This window comes from Mercenaria mercenaria, chromosome 7 (assembly GCF_021730395.1).
Source record: "Mercenaria mercenaria strain notata chromosome 7, MADL_Memer_1, whole genome shotgun sequence".
In the NCBI taxonomy this organism is placed as follows: Eukaryota; Metazoa; Mollusca; class Bivalvia; order Venerida; family Veneridae; genus Mercenaria; species Mercenaria mercenaria.
In genome coordinates this window covers 25,835,488-25,857,529 of record NC_069367.1, presented here as the reverse complement: position 1 = coordinate 25,857,529, position 22,042 = coordinate 25,835,488, and the positions used below count along the sequence as shown (strand labels likewise).

Sequence of the window (22,042 nt, the reverse complement as noted above, 5' to 3'; positions counted from 1 at the left end):
TGTTTTCCGCAAGTAAATGCCAACTTCCCCACATGAATCAGAGGTGGAGGACTAATGATTTCAGACACAATGTCGTTTATCAAATAGTCAAGGAGAACATACGACCCCACAATCCGTAGACCAACGCTCTTACCTACTGAGCTAAGCGGGCGGGTCGCCATGTTCACTGATAAACAATGACATCCAATGGCCGGTTTTTTCGCAAAAGAATGTAGTAACTTGTCTAAATTCTTCATACACTCAAAAAAGGACGAGTGTAAAGACACCAGCTGCAAGTTTTCTAGCGATAGTTTAAGCTGTAATTTAGCACATAATGCACATGTTTACAGCATACTTCCCTTTGTTTAGTCTAAAATATCTTGTTATCTTTTATCTGATCGTGTCAAACGCTTGCCATCTGTCAACGTCACATGTTTTCCCGCCACTATATTATCAGACAATATGATAAAACATCTGCCCACATTATCTTTTTACCAAAAATTGGCATAAACATACTTCATAGCTGGCCTTTAATGACATACTTACAAGGTCTGCAGCAAACACCAGGGCCCATTTTCGATGTATACCACTTCATGTTCTTAAAGAACAATGTCTATGCTAACTAAAGATCAAAAGTGGTTTAGCAAGCCATTACATTTCTCTATAGAGTAAATAAATGAACACAATTTGAATCCGTAAGTATCCTATCATTTGTTTTCGCGATTTTTTTTCAATTTACTGTCGTTAACAATTATATCTTTGTGTGGTACAAACCGAAAGGATATATCTGTCCGTGAGCGTATACCATTATGCACTTATTTCAAACCATTTGTCTAGCGATAAGGACTTTGCCTTGAAGTTGTTCTAAAATGCAGAAATGTAACAATGATACGTCATTTGCATGGCTGGTTTGAATTGTTTTCAGCGAAACAATAACGATATTAGTTGTCATAACGATCATATGGTGTATTGTGAATCAAAACTATCAAAGTACATATGATACAGAATAAACAATTATTAAGTCACATGGATCAAAATTCGGTGAAATCCAGTACGGCGCATCAAACAGCAAAATAATGTAAAAACCAGCATTTAAACAGTGCAACAACACAACAGATTGTATATGTAGAAACACAGTCTCGACAAAATATGCTAGTATACTATTAGAAATCAAATGAAGTGTTATTGATACTATCATAAAACGGAAAAGCATGGGATTTTTTTGTCAAAAACACCTAATCGGTTATTTGTTTGTTATTAGTGATGTTCTTTTTTTCTTTCAAATAATACGTACTCTCTCTCTCTCTCTCTCTCTCTCTCTCTCTCCCCCCCTCTCTCTCTCTCCCACTTGCATAACACATTTATAAAAATACTCCATGCAGAAAGATGAGGAATTTAATCGTAGTTAAACATTGTAACCCAGTAACCAATAGTCATACATTTATGAAAGCTACTCGCCCACAGGTTGGGTGCAAAAATTTTCAACAGGTTCATTTTCACCAGGTTTGGCATGGAATATATGACCTTGATAAAAATGAAGTGAAATAAAGTGGGTGAAAATAAAAGTTACATATTTAATTGGTAAAAATGCAATAACAATGTAAAGTATCTTCACTATTTCAAAAGCAACGGTTTACTAGCTTCTGTACGATAATTTTGGTCATTTATATGACTATCTTGCAAAAATCTTATGTCAATACGTTTGTACGACTAGTCATATTCAGAGTACTCATTTTTATGGATTTTTTTGGATAAATTATTTTTCGCCGAAAATGTGTGGCTTAGTCTCTCTAACAAAGCATTGAAAAATAATAATTTAATCCTCACACCGAAATTAGCATAACTAAATATTTAAATTTCGATGTGCTCCTTTGAATATGAGGAATACACCTTGAGTGTAATTTGCATACACGTGTACGACACCTGCATGACCGGCAAACAGTCATAATGCCAACCAAATGGGTTTCTTAAGAGACTTTACGTTAATTGGTCATTGCAAAACATATTCTAGGCAAACTAGAAGGTGGACAAGCTACTGACCACATAAGTACATTTAAAGATACATCGGTGCACTCTCTATAGGTAAAACCATATAGGTGGACATACATTATTTCAATGAACGTGAGAGCTAATTGTTACAACATGTAAGGGAATATGGCTGAACAGAAAAAAATAAAACCTTTATGAGACTATGTGTGCTAACAGATCTGCATTTACATATGCACTTATGATAAAAAATGTCGAGTACAAAGCTGTTCTGTGATTGCTGGTAACTATAAGCTTATATTCATCGTTTGTCTACGCACTGACCTTCGTTCTCTTTGAACTACACTTGTATAATTATGTAAGGAACGTACTTGTCATTAAAACATCCTACGTTTGTTTGTACTTTCTCTTTGAAACAAGGGTTGTTAAATATTTACACAATAGGTTTGAAAGACAGATGTTACATCGAGCTGTTCTAATCCATATGTTTTTTTTCTCTGGCGTTTTTCAACAGCTTGTAAAGGCAGATATTTTCGCAAAGGTTTAGTTTTCGCTACATTCACGAGACAATATATCTCGTGGAAATTATTCCTTGCGTTAATATTCACCATAAATATAATTCAAATTAAAATAGGAAACCATTTCTACAATTTCGCGAATATTAAACCCCGCGAAAATACTCAAAATTTCAAATTCGCGAAATTTGTCCCGGCGAAAATATGTGCTTTTACAGTATTCGGAACCTATCACGACAATGTGAAAAATGATTAATGTTTTAGAGAGAATAAAAAAAATAGTTAGATATTATTAGTGTCATAAAGGTAGGTACATTGGGAGTTGTCTTTATGTCCAGAATTCTCCAAAAATCCGATGCCTTTGTAGAGAAGTATATGTCTTACTAATTGAAAACACAACACCAGACTGGCATACATCTTCGGCAGTTCAAAGCATTCATGATAAATGCACAAGACCTAAGACATACATAGTCCGCTTCAACCACAAGCCTCTGAACAGTTTGCAGTTTTTCAATCACTTTTGTATCTTATTCTAGATCTAGTTAAGCTTCTCACTGAGGAGATGATATCTATGTGGGGAAAAGTCCAAAACTATTGCCCTTTGAGTAAGGTATTAGTCGTTTTGCATTCGATACTTTTATGTATATTTTGTCATCTCTCGACATTTTCAAATGACTTGCAATTCTTAAACTTGACAAAGTATTAGTGTTGCTGATGTTAAACATGTTCGTTCTTGCTAATAGCGTCTGCTCATACTCGTGTACTCTTCTGCAAATCCGTACCGAAAACCGTTGCAAATTTCGGAACTGTGTATTATTTTGTCGGCTGATGTTGAAATGTACTGATGCATATATAAAGTAAGTTCTGCCCTCTGGAATGGTAATCTCACTATTTTGATAAGAAACTGAAGGATCAATGTTGGAATTACTTGAATGTGAGTCCCAATGAAGGATAACGTCGTCTGAGTCTGAGTCTGTAAAAGAGTGAAATTAGTTAATAGTAATTCATAAAATTTACTGGATTTTTATTCATAACAGACATTTTAGCACATTAAATGTAATGCAGAAAAAGTCTGTAGAATTGATAAGAAAAAAGGGATCACCATCGTATAATTAATGTGCCAAACTTTGTTAGGTGAACACATCTACTTAACTTCCAGTTTTATTGGATGGATTTTTTTGTATAAATATGTTATTGACAACCTATTGGATTTTGCTATATGTCTATTAAAAATAGGTTCCTAAATGTTGCATTCATTACCTGAAAATCTTTGAGGCTGTGATATCCCCGAAAAAGCTGCTGTCAGGTGTCCAGATTTTGGAGCTAAGCTTTCATTGCCACATGACATATATGGATATGCGACTAACCCTAGTAAATATAAATATAATTGCCAAGTTAAATACGCAACTGCAATTTGACGATTTAACAAAAAATTGAATGAATATTTTGCATGTGCAAACATATTGTTTTTACAGAATCTTTGCAACCCTGAATAATTTCATAAGAATGAGTTATAAATCGCCATTCAGAAGTCTAAAATGTTGAGCACCAAAATCAGACTGGACAGGTTTCTGATGAAATAAATTGACAGTGTTGCCGATTTTATTGTAAATAATTATATGTTGTATGGTTTAGCCATCAGATAAATATGAGCTATTTTAGAGTCTTAAAATTTACTAATAAAAATATTGCAGTATCTATAAAGAATATAACTATGCAGTCAGAGAGCCAGGCTATGCCTTGAAAGCCTTGTATAAATGTGTGTTTCGTTTTTGAAGAGCGAAAATTTTACACGAGTCGCTTACATTATTTAGACGACGGTTATGTAATGTTTTATGTACATACAGTTATTATAATTTTCTGAACTAAGTTAATTTTTCTAACACCATTGAGTTTGATAGTATTTATGATTATTTTAAGGGTCGACCAATTTATATGACGGACCATTTACTTGCTTTGAAAATGGTACGGACCTATTAATGGACAGAATGTTTCGTTTACAAGCGAAGCAACCCGAGTCTTAAATTATTTAGAGCTTCTGTAAAAGTATACGAATAAAAGTATACATGTAGGCATATTTGAAACATTACGGTATTAAAATCACTTTGATAATGATCATGGTGAAACCCACTCGATTTAGGTCAAGTTGCATTGAAGCCTTTGTATATTAAAACGTATAAGAATAATTTATGCGAATGGACCTGTTATTTTCAGGAAATTAAAAAAAAACTTGAAAATGAAACTATAGTCCAAATTTTGCAAGCGATGGCAAATTCAATTATATTCAATTCTCAATTAAAACTACATTCATTCTGTTAGTATGTGTTTCTTACTTAAATTTTACGCAAATGTGATCCCAAATCTGACCTGTCTTCTATTAATACATTTTTTTTTAAACCTTTACACTTAACTGTAGAATACAAATATACATCTGAGCTTAAATCTCTCGTGTCTAAATACTTCATTTAAAAGGAATGTTATTTTCCCTTAAGCAGAATGATTAGCCTTTCTTTTTATTGACGGTTATGTTTGATTATGCGAAATACTACACATGTACTAGGTTACTTTTGGTTTCGGATATTTTTTAGATAAGAAGATTTATACTGCAGACGAGTTCTTGCTTTGTATGAAAATAGGATTATGCTACTCTTATCTGCAACTGCGGTACATTTAAATAGTGTGGATGTTTAGATTCTTCTGTGAAAACTTTTTAAAATAAGCTCTTTATCATTTCAGTAGATGTATATGTCACACTTACTTAAAACAAATATCAGCCGGGTAAATAAAACTCAAGTTTTTACCTTTTGCGAGTCGTAGTCTTGACTGTCTTTCGACAAACTGTGAAAGAAACACTGACAGATAGTTTATAACAGAAGTACATGTGAGCCGCGCCATTCGAAAACCAACATAGTGGCTTTGCGACCAGTATCCGCGCAGTCTGGTCAGGATCCATGCTGTTCGCTTTAAAAGCCTATAGCAATTAGAGAAACCGTTAAGCGAACAACGTGGATCCTGACCAGACTGCGCGGATGCGCAGGCTGGTCTGGATCCATGCTGGTCGCTTTACCACTATGTTGGTTTTCGAATGGCAAGGCTCATTTATTTGCTAATGTTTTCGGGTGTTCACTTTTTGAATTATTATTGAACCTACATCCTGAAACATCCTGATATGAGGGTATGTTAGTACGACCCTAGTGGGATTTAAACCTATTCCTTTGTTTATAGCAAAAATAGAAATACACCTTTGTCATTTACTTTCTTCTTAAAGGGTATCGGGTATCATGCGTATCTTTGGAAATATAAATTAATAAAACAATTAGTAAAATTTGATATAATATTGGTGGAACAAAAACAAAGATTTACCAAGCGAACCAGCTCTGTAACATTTCCATAGCTACACATGTATCTATCACCTCTCACAAACGTCTTCAATCCGTTTCTCTTGATATCAAATGTTTCAAAATCTTCATCAGGGCTAAGTGACAGATCGTCACACGGCACAGAAAATTCCACAAGTGTTTCAGAATAAACCGACATCATTTCTTCATACAAAATATATCCAATTAACGATATCAGACCGCTTAATAGAACGCCCGTGCTTACGAGAAAAATGATGAATAAAAATATTACATTCATTTTCAATTATTGTTTTAGAAAATGAGACACCCTTTTGATCGGGTTACAGCAAAAGTTCTAGAGAAGAAAGACTGCTTCTTGGCATTAATAGTGTACGATTGTTTCACGATTCTAAAATAATCACTCCTTTGACGTCCTTCTTATTTTTAGAAAACCCACAGTACTTTTTTTCTGCGGATTTCGTGGTATTTGTGGCGGTAGTGTAGTGCCGGGAGAGATTAAGCGTCTGAATAATTTTGCGCGCCTAATACCATTCAGACTGCGTCAGTTCAGTATAACACCGTCCTGTTATATACTTTTGATTCTGAAATGTGTATTTTATAAAACAGTAGATCGATGATGTCAAAGAATATGTGACGTAACGAAAATATTGCTCTTTTTAAGAAAATAAACACTTTTTTTTCAAATTAGAAAAACAATATAATACGAGAACTGCACTCGCTGCTAACAGTAAAGCCAGCATCATAATTGGAAAAACCCGCCCGCTTAGCTCAGTAGGTAGAGCGTCGGTCTACGGATCGCGGGGTCGCGAGTTCGATCCTCGGGCGGGGCGTGTGTTCTCCGTGACTATTTGATAAATGACATTGTGTCTGAAATCATTAGTCCTCCACCTCTGATTCATGTGGGGAAGTTGGCAGTTACTTGCGGAGAACAGGTTTGTACTGGTACAGAATCCAGGAACACTGGTTAGGTTAACTGCCCGCCGTTACATAACTGAAATACTGTTGAAAAACGGCGTTAAACCCAAAACAAACAAAAAACAAACATAATTGGAAAATCCAGCTTCGCCAATAATATATGTATAGTACGCCTAATATAACTCTACAGATAGAATTAAATTATTCCTTCTTCAATTCGCTAACACAAAGTTCACGCGAAAATAAATCTTATATACTTTTATATTTTCATTTTCGTTTTGGGCCTGAATTTCAGAAAATCTTTGTTTATTTTGTTTTCAATGCTAATTAAGAATTTGGGAAAACAACTAAAGTATTTTAGGATCAAAGGAAGCTATTAGACCAGCTCTCTACAGAAAATTGAGAATAACAAAATAGTTATCTTATAAAGCAACATAATTTTTATGTCATACTGGAGAACCTGGATTTACGGGATCATTTCAAATATTTAGAAAAGTGATAATAAAAACTAATGAAATTTATTGAGCAACTTTCAGTATAATTTTCGAAAAACACAGGTAAAGTTGTTTCCATAAATAGAACTAAAATGTGGGTTACCAGTAAAAGATCTCAATAAAAGATGATCACAAGCAGAGTAACACAATACATTTTTGTATTTCAGTGGCACTGTGATCGCGTCTTATACGCCCGTTTTCAAAATTATGCGTCCGTCTGTCCGTCCGTCCCTCATATTACGTGTCAGGGGCGTAATTTAAAAATTATTAAAACTATTCAAGTAAATCAAAGGGTCTAATATGTCGTCCATAGAAAAAAACTTTGAACTTGAAATATAGGTAGGTGGCGATGAGGCAATGTACAGAGCATGAAAACCGTGTAGGTCAAAGGGTTGGTCACATTTGAGTAAAGGCTAACTTAAAACCATTTAATTAAGGTATTAACTGGAACATGGAATATTTATAGGATGTAATGAGACGATGTGAAATGTGTAACAACACACATCACTTGCCCTCCCACCCGAAACTCCTATCCTCCATTTTTGCACTTTTAGTTTCTCGTGCAACTGACCATAAGATGTGCTGGATTGTCTGATAATTGGGTACAGTAAAATTCAATATGAATACTTATTTAATGAATAATGTTATTTCCCATTATGTGTTCAATTGACGGGATTAATTATTCTAAGCTCGTGACTTAGCCTGCACATACGGCTGAGTCTTTGTAGTTGTGTTTTCTTTGATCTTAAACTTTGGACGTGAATTGTCCCGCTCCAGTTTAAAATATGTTCACAAAGACATTGGTTTAATTTTTCTGTGGTCTGTGACGGTTGATTTTTGCTTAAATTTCGTGTTATCGCTTGGCGGTGTCGCGGGGTAAAAAGACGAAATGGCACAAATCAGCCACCATATCTTTCGGTTTTCAAGTGGAAATAAAGGGTGTAAGTAAACTTCGTTCCAGATGGAAAAGTAGTTGAGCATATCAAAAACATGGAATGTAAGACGCATATAGTTTTCAGTCATGTTAAATGCTGATATGTTGATGTAATGCTGCTATAGAACTTTGGTTAATTTCAGATTTTCTTAGTGGAGAAAAAAAACATTTTGTTCTGTGTACTAAGTTCAGAAATTTTCAACTTCAGAAGATAACCAAGCATTTCTGTTTTCATTGAATCCAAACAAAAACCTTTTATGTAAGTTCTGAATTATTATTTGTACAACACAAATTCAACTTCTACAATGTAAAACAAAACAAATAACTTCTAAATACAATGTATGTTGCAACGTATGTGTACGAAGTGGCCTACCCTCTTGAATTGTAATGAAAAAATGCCATTTTCTACATAACAAATTATAAGTAAAGGAATATTTTCTCCGAATGTCATATATTCATCTCAATATATACAAGTGTAAAAACCCAAAACATGGTCATTGGTAGTCTTTCAGTAAATGGTATGAACCTTTCCTATTTTTACATTTCAGTAAGATAATATCGCTATTTGCTATTTGCTTCACCGGAACGAACTTTCTTTACACCATTTACATGCCAAATGTAAACATTAAACAGATCATTTACTTTCGCTATCGATATATAATTGTGGTTATCATGAAACCAGCGAAATATGTTAATGCCTTTAAATGTTCTTTATAGTCTCTAATAAATATTTATTGGAGTAAAATCGTTAAATGACTTCAGTAAGGCTTTTTTTTACTCAAGGGAAACAACCTGTTTTGTAAGGCGCCGCAGAGAAAGGGGAAATTGTCCCCCTTTTTAAAGGGTTTGCATTGTTACGTTACGTTAAAGCGGAGAAGTAATATTATGTCTACTGCGAATATTAGAAAAGTAGATGTTTCAAGGTGTAAGTACTAGTATGTCTACCTCAGTATTTTACCATCTCTCTAAATAACCGTAAGGATTTCAGAATTCCTAACAATTTCCAACGGAATTACAAATTTATAAAGTATCGTTAAACTCTACTTCACAACTGCGCAAATTTACGGTCTGTCAGTCATTTTAAGCTGAAAAATACTGTTTGGCTTTGGTACACCTTATCAATGGAATGAACGAGTTTTGTCAAATATTTAAAGGGTCTGGTTCTGAAAATCCCAACTAAATCCTTAAATTCCAAAATTTCCTTCAGTGCAATGCAATACTTTCTCACCAAGTAACTAACCATACTGCCATGATAACATGTATGGGTTACTTCATGGACAATCAAAATCACTCTACTGTCGCTATATGTAATATTAATCATTGGGTTTGTTAGTGACACTCCATGGACATATGTAGGGCCAGTACGATAAATTGGGTGGCGAGGCGTTAGCCGAGTCCAAATATTTCTGTGGAGGGTAACTAACAAACCCTATAATATATTATGATTTATCGATCTTTTATTTCAGCCTCAGCATTCTATGAAAATGTGATGGGTATTCATAGTCAAAATTGTTCTAAATCTAAACATCCAAGTTTATACTTACTTTATACAACTTCTATATCACGTTCTTTAACTTTTTTAGACATGGGGCTACCTCGGTGAACATGAAAATGACTTAAAAGATCTTCTCTGCGAAATAGACCATGGCGGCTCTGTTATGGCAAGATAGTGTTTTCAAACATAGATACCCTGTAGGAAGATTCGGTATAATTATCACGAAGCAAACCACCGTAAAAAAATTCCAAAATAAAATTCGCCTAAGGGATATATCGCGTACTTGAACTGGATCTAGTTGTAGTTATATTTTCTGGTCCTTTGGGAAGGGAACGTGGCGGATACTGCATACTAGTATTTCATTACTTCTCATGAATAGCTTCAGATTTGCAGCTTTTATTTTGATTGGTTGCGTTTTATTATTTTGTTGACTTTTTTGTAAATATTGAAGTACATGTATAAAACCAATCAGAAATAAGTTTTTTATTTAATAAATCGATATATGAGCCGCGCCATGAGAAAACCAACATAGTGGGTTTGCGACCAGCATGGATCCAGACCAGCCTGCGCATCCGCGCAGTCTGGTCAGGATCCATGTCGTTCGCTAACAGTCTCTTCAATTCCAATAGACTTTGAAAGCGAACAGCATGGATCCTGACCAGACTGCGCGGATGCGCAGGCTGGTCTGGATCCATGCTGGTCGCAAACCCACTATGTTGGTTTTCTCATGGCGCGGCTCATATTTGTTTGCTTTATGTATCATTAGAATAAAGCTACATATATCTCCAAGTGAATGAAATCCCGACATTATCAGTTAATAGCTTAAATTAATGCAGCTTCCAGACTACTGTCATAAGAGGAGAAAAACCTATGTCGGATATATTGCCAAAAACATCAAGAAAGAGTGTTTTGCTACAGACAAAGAAAGCCAGAAAAACAATAGACCAATAAATGATAAAAAAAATAAAGTTTTCATGTATGCGGTTAGTTGCATTGATTTCTTAATTGACTGGAACACTCTTTATCATTCCTACCTGACCAGAATTTAATGTGTTTTTTTTTCTGAGATTAATCATGATTATTAAACATTGTCATATTTTATGAATGTTATTCGGTTTGAAAAATAATTTATAACACCAAACCTTCCTTGTCAACATGTGTTTATTTTCTTTTTATTATAAATGTGTTAAGCCTATACACATGTAGAAAAAAGCGAAAACAAGGACAGGCAGTACATGCGACGGATAGAAAGTCTAGGCAACTAGTCTAAGGAAAGGCCAATGTAAGACTATGTCAAATTGAAGACTTTGATTGTATTTGATTTTTCGCAAGTAACAATAAGCCGTCTTGAATCAGTAATAAACGTAACCGATACAGGATCAGATAGCCCGTCTGATTGTGTGAGTATTTCTTTGACAAGAGTGCCATTTCTGTCTGTCTGGGAAACGTTATGCGAGTGACGACCACACATGAAAAGCTCTCCGCAATCCCCCGTACTCACACCAAATACCTCCACTAACTTTTCTTCAGACACCGTAGACAGTTTGTTTCCTTCTTCGTTCAGAGTGATCATTCCCAAGCCAGTGTCAGCTATATATATGCGAGAGAGATCTAAACTAAATGCTAGATGAAATATACAATCAAATAGGTCATTGCCTTGGCTGTCGATCTTGAATGTTTTTAGCGGACCTCCTGACAGCGTATAGGTTCTGAGTTCGTTTGATTCAGGCCCGTCACCAGTAATGAAGAGTGTGTCGTTAGTATATCTGATACCACGGCAATATTGATCTAAGGTAAAAGATCTTGTGCACATGAGGTTATCGATTCTGCAAAATTGTACTTTCTGTATTTCGCACAAAGTGACCACCAACTCATTAGAACCCGTTTGACAGAGTCCCCAAGCTCCAGACATTTTACACCACTTCGTTACAACAAATTTCTTGTCGAGTTTTTTTACTTTATCATTATCGTGATCACTGATAATAAACTCATTATCTACTCTACAAATATCATAAACAGTACATGGATTTTTGTCATCTTTAACACTAACGTCATACTCGTCTTCCAGGTTAGCAGAGTAAGGACGGAAGCCGTTCGTCGCTATCTCACCAAATGACTTCATTTCATCCAAAAGTGCATCAATTTGATCATTAGGTTGATATGAAATATGATCAACAGGATCAAATTTTGTCTTGTCTAGCATGGTTTTACAATCAGATTCCAACATCTGACTTTGTTTCATGAAAACGAAAACCTGAGCTTCGTTGCCATAAGGACAATGTTCAAAATGCTTTGTTCGTTTTTCTATCCTTTTCAATAACTCATTTAAAGAATCAATATCATTGTTGATTTTGTCGGACATGTCTTTAGTCTTTGAACATATATCTTCTTTTCCCTTTTCATGTATTGTATGTATTTTAGCAATTAATCGCGTTTCCATTTCAACCATAGTGTCTAGAATAGACTCTTTCTTCTTCTCAAGCTGGTATAGTTCATTTAATTTCTTCGACTTGTACTGCAAAAGCTCCCTCCGTGTTTCTCCTAGTGATGCTTCAGTGGTATGTCCCCTTACACTTTCCAAGATTTCTTTCGCCAACTTCGGGACGAAATTCACGCCCTTGCAGATCCTATTTCATAGACATATTAAGTTATTATGACATTGTGCAAGTTCAAGTACATCAACGTAATTATTATTGTTTACAAACAATACATGTATTTAGCTATATAAGAAATTATTTGATTATACTGGACTTTTTTACATGTAAATATTCACTGACCAGCTTAATTTTGAAATACATATAATGTTGATCAATAAAAGTAGAAGTTGCTATTTCAGCTGTGTACGTGTATGCGTGTCTGTTGATATTGTCCGCTAAATTAAACCTAAGTCAATTGTGTAACCCGTTTTCGCCCGGTACACCGATTTCACCCGATTTGTACTCGTTTCAATAGGGCTAGTTTCGCGCGTCTCGGTTTGGTACACTTGATAGTTCGATCGTAACATCACGGTGCATTTCGGTATAACGATCACGTTATCGGGATAGACCCGTGTTGTATGAATTGAGCTCATCTAATAAGTTCTAAAAGACTGTCAGACACGTGCACACCAAAAGCCAATACCCTAACAGTTCTTCATTTGAAATAATGTAACTAATTGATACGATTTGTATACCTGTGATCTACGGCGACACAAACTGTGCAGCAGACGACATCATGGCTCCCACAATACATTTGAATGACATTTCCCGGATGTTCACTACAGTCCCTAGCCTCCGCTTCCGATTGTTTTGATTCATGTTTAATCGATTTCATAGCATTCCGATCCAAAACGTTATGTGTTTTAAGTACTTTATTGTGATATCCGACACAAGTCTGGCAGAAATAAGTCTCACAGTTAACACAATAATTAACGGCCTCCGTGTTTCGAGCATCCTCCGAACAAGGGGTACAAGAAATGTCATGAATTACATCCGAAGATCCTGCAACAGATCTTGATAAACCTCCCTCTGCCATGTTTCAACAGCTTTTGATCAGTGTATAATATTGGAAATCGAACAAGAATTAAATACATGTACACTAATTTTCGTATCGATTTATACATTTACGGGCTTGGTACATGGATTATATTACGTATACGCGGAAAGTAGATATTGTTCTAAAACATTCATCAGTTCTGTTGAGAAAAGGTATGACGGATGGGGGTCTTGAGTATTGGTTATCAACACCTGGCACTTTCAAGAACCAACGAAGCTTCTTCAGTAGGAACATCTTCTGTAACATACACTATCCTCTATCGTTCTTCCCAAAGGGTCGTTACCTTATTGGTAACGGGATACGTCACGATTATAAATAAATTTAGGTTCCCGCATAGCTTAGACTATCTTAGATTACAAGAGTATTTCTTTTCTCTTTTCGCGACTTCAGAACATACCATGCCAGAAAGTGTGGACTGAGAAGTCACAGTATAAAAACAGCAGTCCGAGTGAAGATCTCAAAAGAAAGGTAACAAGTACTAAAACTGAAACTGGGTACCAGTCTCAGAAGGTAACCTTACCACTGGCTAATTTCAAATTTATGCTCTGAAATAACCAATCAGATATTGGAGATTTGAGACTGGTCTTCAAACGCTGTTTTTAAACATTAAGGCAAAATTTCCAGTATTGTATATTACTAAACTACTTACACTGAACGAGAATCGACGAGCTAGTGGTAAAATGTTGCTTCCTAAATTACAACATATAAATGATACATCAGATTGTGTTGCCTCACAAGTCCATATTTTACCGTGGGATTTCTTTTTTATTATTTTTTATTGCGCGTGTTTGATTTATAATAGCTCTTATTTTTTATAAGAATGAATATCATTAAAATTTTGCATTTTCCTCTATTTTCAGGTAAAATATCCAGATCCTGAGACTGTGTTTGAGAGAAAGATAGATTGAAGAACGCCTGTGTGACGGAATCCAATATGTCATTTGTCCAGAAGCTTGTCTTGCCTTATCACTTGATTCCAGATGTGACGTAGATAGGATTGATCTCTGTATTGCCTTTTTTAGCATAAATTATGGGTTTTATGGTTGACTCATTTCTCTTTCAGAAATGGTCCTTTAAATTTGAGTTATGGCCCTTTGATTTCGCTACATACAATATATTGAGGTTATAACACACTAAATAGTTGTTGTTCTTTATTCTATATAAAATTGACCTATTTCCAATGACCGCAGCACACATCAGGACCCATTTTAAATTTCTGTAACTTACATTTTCTTGAAGAATATTGTCAGTGCTAACTAAAAATCAAGAGAAAAGTGGGGGTCATATTTGATGCAAGAAAAATAATTTCAGTCAAACACACAAACTGCAAAATCAGCTAAAAAATGAGACCCCAAATTATACTGGTGGTGTATGATCTTAAGTTTCCATGAAAATTTTTGTCATGTTGTTATTTCATTATGAAAATGCTACCTTCATGTCAAGCATAGATCTGTCATGTGATTTTAGCAAAAAAAAATTGCAAAGAAAATAAGGAAAATAGCTCTACAGAGCAAAAAAACTGAGGACTATTTGTATCCGCCATTTAGTGTCTGTATGCCTTTGTTTTTCAGCGTCTGAAGCATAAGAGGAGTTAAAAATGTTATGAAACTTAAGATTATTGACAGACATCAATAAGAAGAAGTGCAAGGCAGAAGAACCACAACTGTGTGTTTAACTTTTTTTGCATCATCTCCCTTTGGTATAATTAATTTTTCAAACTTTTGCAATATTTTTACAGCTATTGAAAGGCATTTAAAAAAAAGTGTACATCATGAATGATGATAACCTTGGGAGACATGCAGAGAGTACAGAAACCATAATTCTTCTTTAACTTAATGCAGAATTATTTTCTCTGTTAGTTTGTCAAGGGTTCTGAGGAGATTTCATTAAAACTTGCAGTATAAACCTCAGTTAAATCAGTTGACGTATAGAGCACAAGAACTATAATCTCTGACATGAACTGCAGAAATATTTCAAATGTCAAGCTACATATCATCACTTGACAAAGCACAATCGGGGTCGGAATGGAGGTGGGGGTAGGGCGGGGTGGTGTGTGTGGGGATCGGGAGCATCCATTGTTTCTGTAAGTTATGTAAACTGAATTATGAATAGATTGCAACAACACATAAAATGCTTTTTTTAAATCTCTTTTTTAATTAATAAAATCCCAAAATACTAGAGCATACATGCAAATATCACAAAATTAAAAGTGTTGGCATAAACAAAATGCTATGGCAAAAGTAAAATGGTGTGGTTCAGGTGACATGTCCGAAAATATGATTGGCATTTCATTTTTATTTCATATGCAATAATATGTAATTTGTGTGGTTCCATGTCAGTAACTTTTATAGTATCTCCTACTTGTTTGCACTTTTCCAGCACATATATACTAAAAAAATCAACGTATCTTCTCTTTTTTTGAGAAAAAACAAACAAACAAAAAACATAAAACAAGAGGACCATGATGGTCCTGAATCGCTCACCTATTCCCACATGACCAAGTTTTGAGTAGGACGTCGTTTTTTCTATTATTTGACATAATGACCTAGTTTTTGAGCTCATGTGACCCAGTTTTGAATCTGACCTAGATATTATCAAGATAAAAATTCTGACCAATTTTCATAAAGATCCATTGAAAAATATGGTCTCTAGAGAGGTCACAAGGTTTTTCTATTATTTGACCTATTGACCTAGTTTTCGAAGGTACGTGACCCTGTTTTGAACTTTATCTAGATATCATCAAGGTGAAAATTCAGATCAATTTTTATGAAGATCCATTGAAAAATATGGCCTCTAGAGAGGTCAAAAGATTTTAATAATTTTAGACCTACTGACCTAGTTTTTGACAGCAGTTGACCCAGTTTCAAATTTGACCTAGATATCATCAAGATGAACATTCAGACCAACTTTCATACAGATCCCATGAAAAGTATGACCTCTAGAGAGGTCACAAGGTTTTTTTATTATTTGACCTACTGACCTAGTTTTGTAAGGCACGTGACCCAGTTTCAAACTTGACCTAGATATCATCAAGGTGAACATTCTGACCAATTTTTATGGAGATCCATTCACAAGTATGGCCTCTAGAGAGGTCACAAGGTTTTTCTATTTTTAGACCTACTGACCTAGTTTTTGACCGCACATGACCCTGTTTCGAAACTGACCTAGACATCATCAAGATAAACACTCAGACCAATTTTCATACAGATCCCATGAAAAATATGGCTTTAGAGAGGTCACAAGGTTTTTCTATTATTTGACCTACTGACCTAGTTTTTGGTGGCACATGACCCACTTTCGAACTTGACCTAGAGATAATCAAGATGAACATTCAGACCAACTTTCATACAGATCCCATGAAAATTATGGCCTCTAGAGAGGTCACAAGGTTTTTCTATTATTTGACCTACTGACCTAGTTTTTGAAGGCATGTGACCCACTTTCGAACTTGACCTAGATATCATCAAGTTGAACATTCTGACCAATTTTCATGAAGATCTCATGAAATATATGGCCTCTAGAGAGGTCACAAGGTTTTTCTATTTTTAGAACTACTGACCTAGTTTTTGACCGCATGTGACCCAGTTTCGAACTTGACCTAGATATCATCAAGATGAACATTCAGACCAACTTTCATACAGATCCCATGAAAAATATGGCCTTTAGAGAGGTCACAAGGTTTTTTTTATTATTTGACCTACTGACCTAGTTTTTTAAGGCACGTGACCCAGTTTCGAACTTGACCTAGATATCATCAAGGTGAACATTCTGACCAATTTTCATGAAGATCCATTCACAAGTATGGCCTCTAGAGAGGTCACAAGGTTTTTCTATTTTTAGACCTACTGACCTAGTTTTTGACCGCAGTTGACCCAGTTTCGAACGTGACCTAGATATCATCAAGATGAACATTTAGACCAATTTTCATGAAGATCTTGTGAAATATATGGCCTCTAGAGAGGTCACAAGGTTTTTCTATTATTTGACCTACTGACCTAGTTTTTGAAGGCACGTGACCCAGTTTCGAACTTGACCTAGATATCATCAAGATGAACATTCTGACCAACTTTCATAAAGATCCCATGAAAAATGTGACCTCTAGAGTGGTCACAAGCAAAAGTTTACGGATGGACGGACGCACGCAAGCACTACGGGCGACGGACACCGCGCGATCACAAAAGCTCACCTTGTCACTTTGTGACAGGTGAGCTAAAAACTGGGCTGGCAAGGCAAAAAAATAGGTTTGATAAGATTACCGGAACCACATCGTTATTTTTGGCCCGAAACACAAAAAGTTTCACTGAGCAGTCTACATCATATATTGATATTGAGACCTTACACCCAAAAAATGTGTTATTTTTTAGAGAAATAAGATGTTTGCGTATAAATTATAGTAAACAAAAAATATGTACAACAAAAGTATGTAGATCTATACACAATATAGATCTAATATGACAATGTAAATAAACCTGGCTTTTCATAATAACCCTGTAACAGACTCAAGGTTTTTCATATTAGTACAAAGCAACACACCAAGGTCTTACATGACAGAGTCCATTACAGGGCTGTTTTAAAAACATGTTTTAACCAAACACTCTATTACATGATCACTATAAAATGCTTCAAATTTAATCTTTGTCCATAAACAATTTCAGCTTTTCCAGAAAAGTATCCTCAGCAATTGCATTCTTACAGACATCTGTGGTGTCACCATAAAAATTGCGGTATATGGTGGACAGACGTCATGGGAAATAGAAGACTGTATAAGTCCAGGTAATAACCAGGTCAAATGAGTAACATTCAAGTGATTTTTTGAAATGCCCGGATATAACAAACTTGTCAAATAATGTGCATGCTGAGTTATTTTGGGGGTCATTCATAATATAAAAAGATCTATAAAAAAATTCTTGCAATGCTATTGATAAAAATCATTTCTTGTATTGTTGCTACATATTTAATCTTTACAACAGTAAAAGACTAAAACAAGAGTCCTTGTATCTTTTTTTCCTGATGTTGTTAAATATCTCTACTAGTTGTCTAGAATTTTGACCCTAAAAATGGCGGCCAGTATTTTCAAGGGAAATAAATATTGCAAAATTGGGAACAAAAGTGTGGAATGACTGTAATAGATTCTATTTATTGTGATCATGTAACAATAATTTAAGATATGGAAAGATGCATGTGAAATAAAAACGATGAAACTTCCACAGCGGCATACAAATGAAGGATTTCTTATATTTTATAGATGCAATTCATCTATGATAAAATTATCAATGGTAAATATTATGGCAAACAAAGTGTATGTGGCATTGGAATTTTTTACTTTATGCTTTATGTAACCTCTGACATTCTCTGTTGGAAAATGATCAATTTTTTGTTTTTTAATTAAGCTAAAAAATATAATTAACAGAAGCACTTGAATAAGCAATACACACAAGTTTCAACTGCCCAATGAGTTATCACATCCAGGATTCTTGAATTTTGCAATGAGGACAATTAATCTAACTTCAATTAATTACTGGCATGGCTACTATTAACAAACAGTTTCCTACACTGTTAAATCATAAATATTCATGGGGTTCAAATTTCCATGGGTTTTGGGGTTGAGCACATCCAAAAAATTAAGACCCAATGAACATAAATCAATACCAATCCTTTTACATTGAGTATCTTTTAGAGTTGAAGATGAAGATAATTGAATTTTAATAAGTTTATTTGGATTTAGTTTTTTTGACAGATGCAACCACAAAATTGAAGAAAATTAGTTCCCCATTGAATATCAATGACTGTGACTAATTCACAACTAACATCTGTTTATTGTAATTTAAAACATGTAATAACATCAATAAATGTGCTAAAGTTTTTTTTCTTTAAATTAAGAAAATCATAAAATATTTACAACATCACAAGTACATGTTCAAGCAATCACACAACTATGAACCTATCTCAAACTTACACCATACACAAAAAAGTGTAACAATAATTTCAAATTTGAACAAGCACACATGATCAAGCACACACGTGATCAAACACATATGATCAAAAACAAGTGGTAAAACACAAATATGATCAAACACAAATGTGATCTAACACACATGTGATCAAACACACATGATCAAACACAAATGTGATCAAAAACACACATGATCAAACACATGTGTGATCATGATCAACCACAAATATGAACAAACATAAATGTGATCAAACGTAACAACACTACAGAACACTTAAATATTATAATGGCACGATAATGTAATACGCCCTTTTAAAATAATGCTTGTTTATCCTTTGAATGAACAATAAAATAAATATTCGGTTATCTAACTAAACAACACCATCCTACAGTCAGATCCACCTAATCTGTAATGAGATATTTGGGAAATTACGAATTTATTTTGCGGGGACAAGATATAAACTACCGGTATGTATCATTCTTAAGAAGCCAGTACTAATTCTTCCTAGGAAAGACGGCTCTGCATGTATCATATCATAGCTACACACCGGGCATGTTAAAGAACCAGACTGTCTATTTAGAAATAGCTAGGCTAAGTTAGCCGGACAAGCCTGTATCTAAAAGAGATTTCTCTATCTGTTCTGGGGGCTTTGTCTCACTCTGCCCCTCTGGTCAGATCTCTCTGTGTCTGTACAAGTAGAGGATTAATTTGTCGCCCTGAGTGGCTGTCTTTGCGCTATGTAAAGCACATTTGAACATGTTTATCATGAAAAGGGCGCTATAAAAATATGGTATAATAATAATAACAATAATAAAGATATCTGAGTGTGGCAGATGGATCTTACTGAATTTTCAAATAACTCTAATAATGTCAATTCTATTGCCAAAAATTCCCCATGTAGATATCGCACAAATTCACAACTATGAAAACATCTGTTTTAAAGATATTTTTCATCTTTTTATTTATGGAAATATTTCTTTTACACTAACTTAGATAGATCCTCACATAAAGCTATATAAAAATCCATCAACAAATAACGCCAAATGTTCAATATTTTCATTTTTTTCTCTTTTTTTAGTGTTCAAAATAGCCAAAATATCTCAACAATCAATATAAATTAAAAAATTTTGAAATTTAAAAATTTCTTATTACCATCCTCAAAGTTCTTTCAAATGATTATAATATCAGTTTGGGAAAATTTTGTTACGGACAAGTTGGATCTAGCAGTAAGAGGTACAGAAAGACCCAACTAAATACAAAATGAGAAAATTTCAAAGAGTTTCCAATCTTTATGGGCCAAATCGCAGTTGTATAGTATCCTTTTCCCAAATTTTAAAGCTAAAATCGACAAAATTCATAAGATCTAGCTGTAACATGGGGGAAAAAACAATTATACAATTGGGATTTGGGCATAAAGGTTGAACCTGAAACTCTTCAAACTTTAAACTTTAAAACTGGAGAAAAAAAACAACATTATAACTATTTACTACTGGAACTGATATCAAAACAAATAGTAACAAGTAAAATACATTATACAATATAATTTCCAATTTAGATAATTATGTTGTTACAAATTTTCCTAGTAATAACACCCCCACCCACCCAGTTCTCAAATGTGTGGAGGAGAAAAAAAACACATGTTGTTTTTTAATGATACAAAATATTACCACACATAACAGTGGTTGCTGCATTTACACTGCATAATTTAGCATGTTAAAACTGAACTATATTCCATGACAGGCACTTGCCTAAGCATTGTAAGGGACGTAACATAAAAAATATTGTATCAAAAGAGGCGCTGTCTGCAGCAAAACTTAAAATTTTCAAAGACCCTCGGACACAAAACTTAAATAAAATAACATAAAAGCAATAAATTAATGCTCAAATATACAAAGGAAATATGCATATATTTTATCACATATAATTTTAAAGGTCTATATGGCCTGTTCCAAACATCTCAATTTTGTAAACATATTCATGACCTTCAAAACTCACAGAATGAAAACTATGCATAAAATACAGACTGATATCATAATTTTCACAAATTTATCATTTTCTGTTTCAAAATTCCAGTCATTTATCTCTGTGCATATACCAGTATTCTGCATTTGATTTTCCTGCAAACATCTGCACATAAAAAAACAACAACATGGCATCAATATTCTAGCTGCAACTACTTATTAATAAATATATGAGCCGTGCCATGAGAAAACCAACATAGTGGCTTTGCGACCAGCATGGATCCAGACCAGCCTGCGCATCCACGCAGTCTGGTCAGGATCCATGCTGTTCGCTAACAGTTTCTCTAATCCCAATAGGCTTTGAAAGCGAACAGCATGGATCCTGACCAGACTGTGCGGATGCACAGGCTGGTCTTGATCCATGCTGGTCGCACACCCACTATGTTGGTTTTCTCATGGCACGGCTCATATCAGTTATAAATACTACATCTGATGTTTTACTGCAGGTATGGTAATATGGAGAACTATCAGGTTCAACTCTGTCAAAGGGAGAACACTCTTTCAAAATCAATTTCTGTCTTGCCCAAAATACAGCAGCAAGATGGTAAATCTGGATAATTTGGATCAAATATATGAATTTTTTAAACTGCTTTATTGCTTTCAGTACAGATGAAAAGAATTAACTAAAAAGTTAAAATATATAATCAAGCATTTCTAAAATTATAAACAAATATCCTTTTCATTCCACAAACATGACATAACACAAGGAAATGTTAGTTTACTTTTTGAAACACAATGACTATCTGAGCAAAATGAGAATATTTTTCCCTTACAAGTCTGAAATACTTGTGCTTAAATTTCGTTTTCAATATAATTTCCCACTGCTGGTAATTTAGTATATGTGATTTATTTACTT

The 22,042-nt window shown here is 34.5% G+C and overlaps 2 protein-coding genes across 3 annotated transcripts; both read right to left on the bottom strand.

Annotated features, from left to right (window-relative positions):
• Positions 1–920: 920 nt before the first annotated feature.
• On the bottom strand, positions 921–7,059 carry LOC123554585 (uncharacterized). Of its 2 annotated transcripts, none has more exons than XM_053547865.1 (5): positions 7,012–7,059; positions 5,844–6,420; positions 5,282–5,318; positions 3,741–3,848; positions 921–3,453 (listed from the first exon to the last, which is right to left on the bottom strand). In XM_053547865.1, the coding sequence occupies exons 2-5, from the start codon at positions 6,114–6,116 to the stop codon at positions 3,050–3,052; spliced, it is 822 nt and encodes a 273-aa protein (XP_053403840.1). In that variant the 5' UTR covers positions 6,117–6,420; positions 7,012–7,059; the 3' UTR covers positions 921–3,049. The 2 variants fall into 2 exon arrangements, with proteins under 2 accessions (XP_053403840.1, XP_053403839.1); XM_053547864.1 differs by lacking the exon at positions 7,012–7,059 and adding an exon at positions 6,883–6,996.
• A 3,676-nt stretch (positions 7,060–10,735) lies between these two features.
• LOC128558784 (uncharacterized) lies at positions 10,736–13,234 on the bottom strand. Its single transcript, XM_053548998.1, has 2 exons — positions 12,850–13,234; positions 10,736–12,304 (listed from the first exon to the last, which is right to left on the bottom strand). Exons 1-2 carry the CDS (start codon positions 13,188–13,190, stop codon positions 10,966–10,968), a joined length of 1,680 nt encoding a protein of 559 aa, XP_053404973.1. The 5' UTR covers positions 13,191–13,234; the 3' UTR covers positions 10,736–10,965.
• Between the last annotated feature and the right edge of the window lie 8,808 nt (positions 13,235–22,042).

What these genes read in the sequence shown, in the direction of transcription:
- LOC128558784 (XM_053548998.1), bottom strand. Translation starts at nt 13,190, where the DNA reads ATGGCAGAGGGAGGTTTATCAAGATCTGTTGCAGGATCTTCGGATGTA. An exon ending in TGTGTCGCCGTAGATCACAG is followed by an intron (nt 12,305 to 12,849) that starts GTATACAAATCG and finishes TCTATGAAATAG; the next exon opens with GATCTGCAAGGGCGTGAATT.
- LOC123554585 (XM_053547865.1), bottom strand. Translation starts at nt 6,116, where the DNA reads ATGAATGTAATATTTTTATTCATCATTTTTCTCGTAAGCACGGGCGTT. An exon ending in TTACAGAGCTGGTTCGCTTG is followed by an intron (nt 5,319 to 5,843) that starts GTAAATCTTTGT and finishes TTTCTTTCACAG; the next exon opens with TTTGTCGAAAGACAGTCAAG. An exon ending in ACAGCCTCAAAGATTTTCAG is followed by an intron (nt 3,454 to 3,740) that starts GTAATGAATGCA and finishes ACTCTTTTACAG; the next exon opens with ACTCAGACTCAGACGACGTT.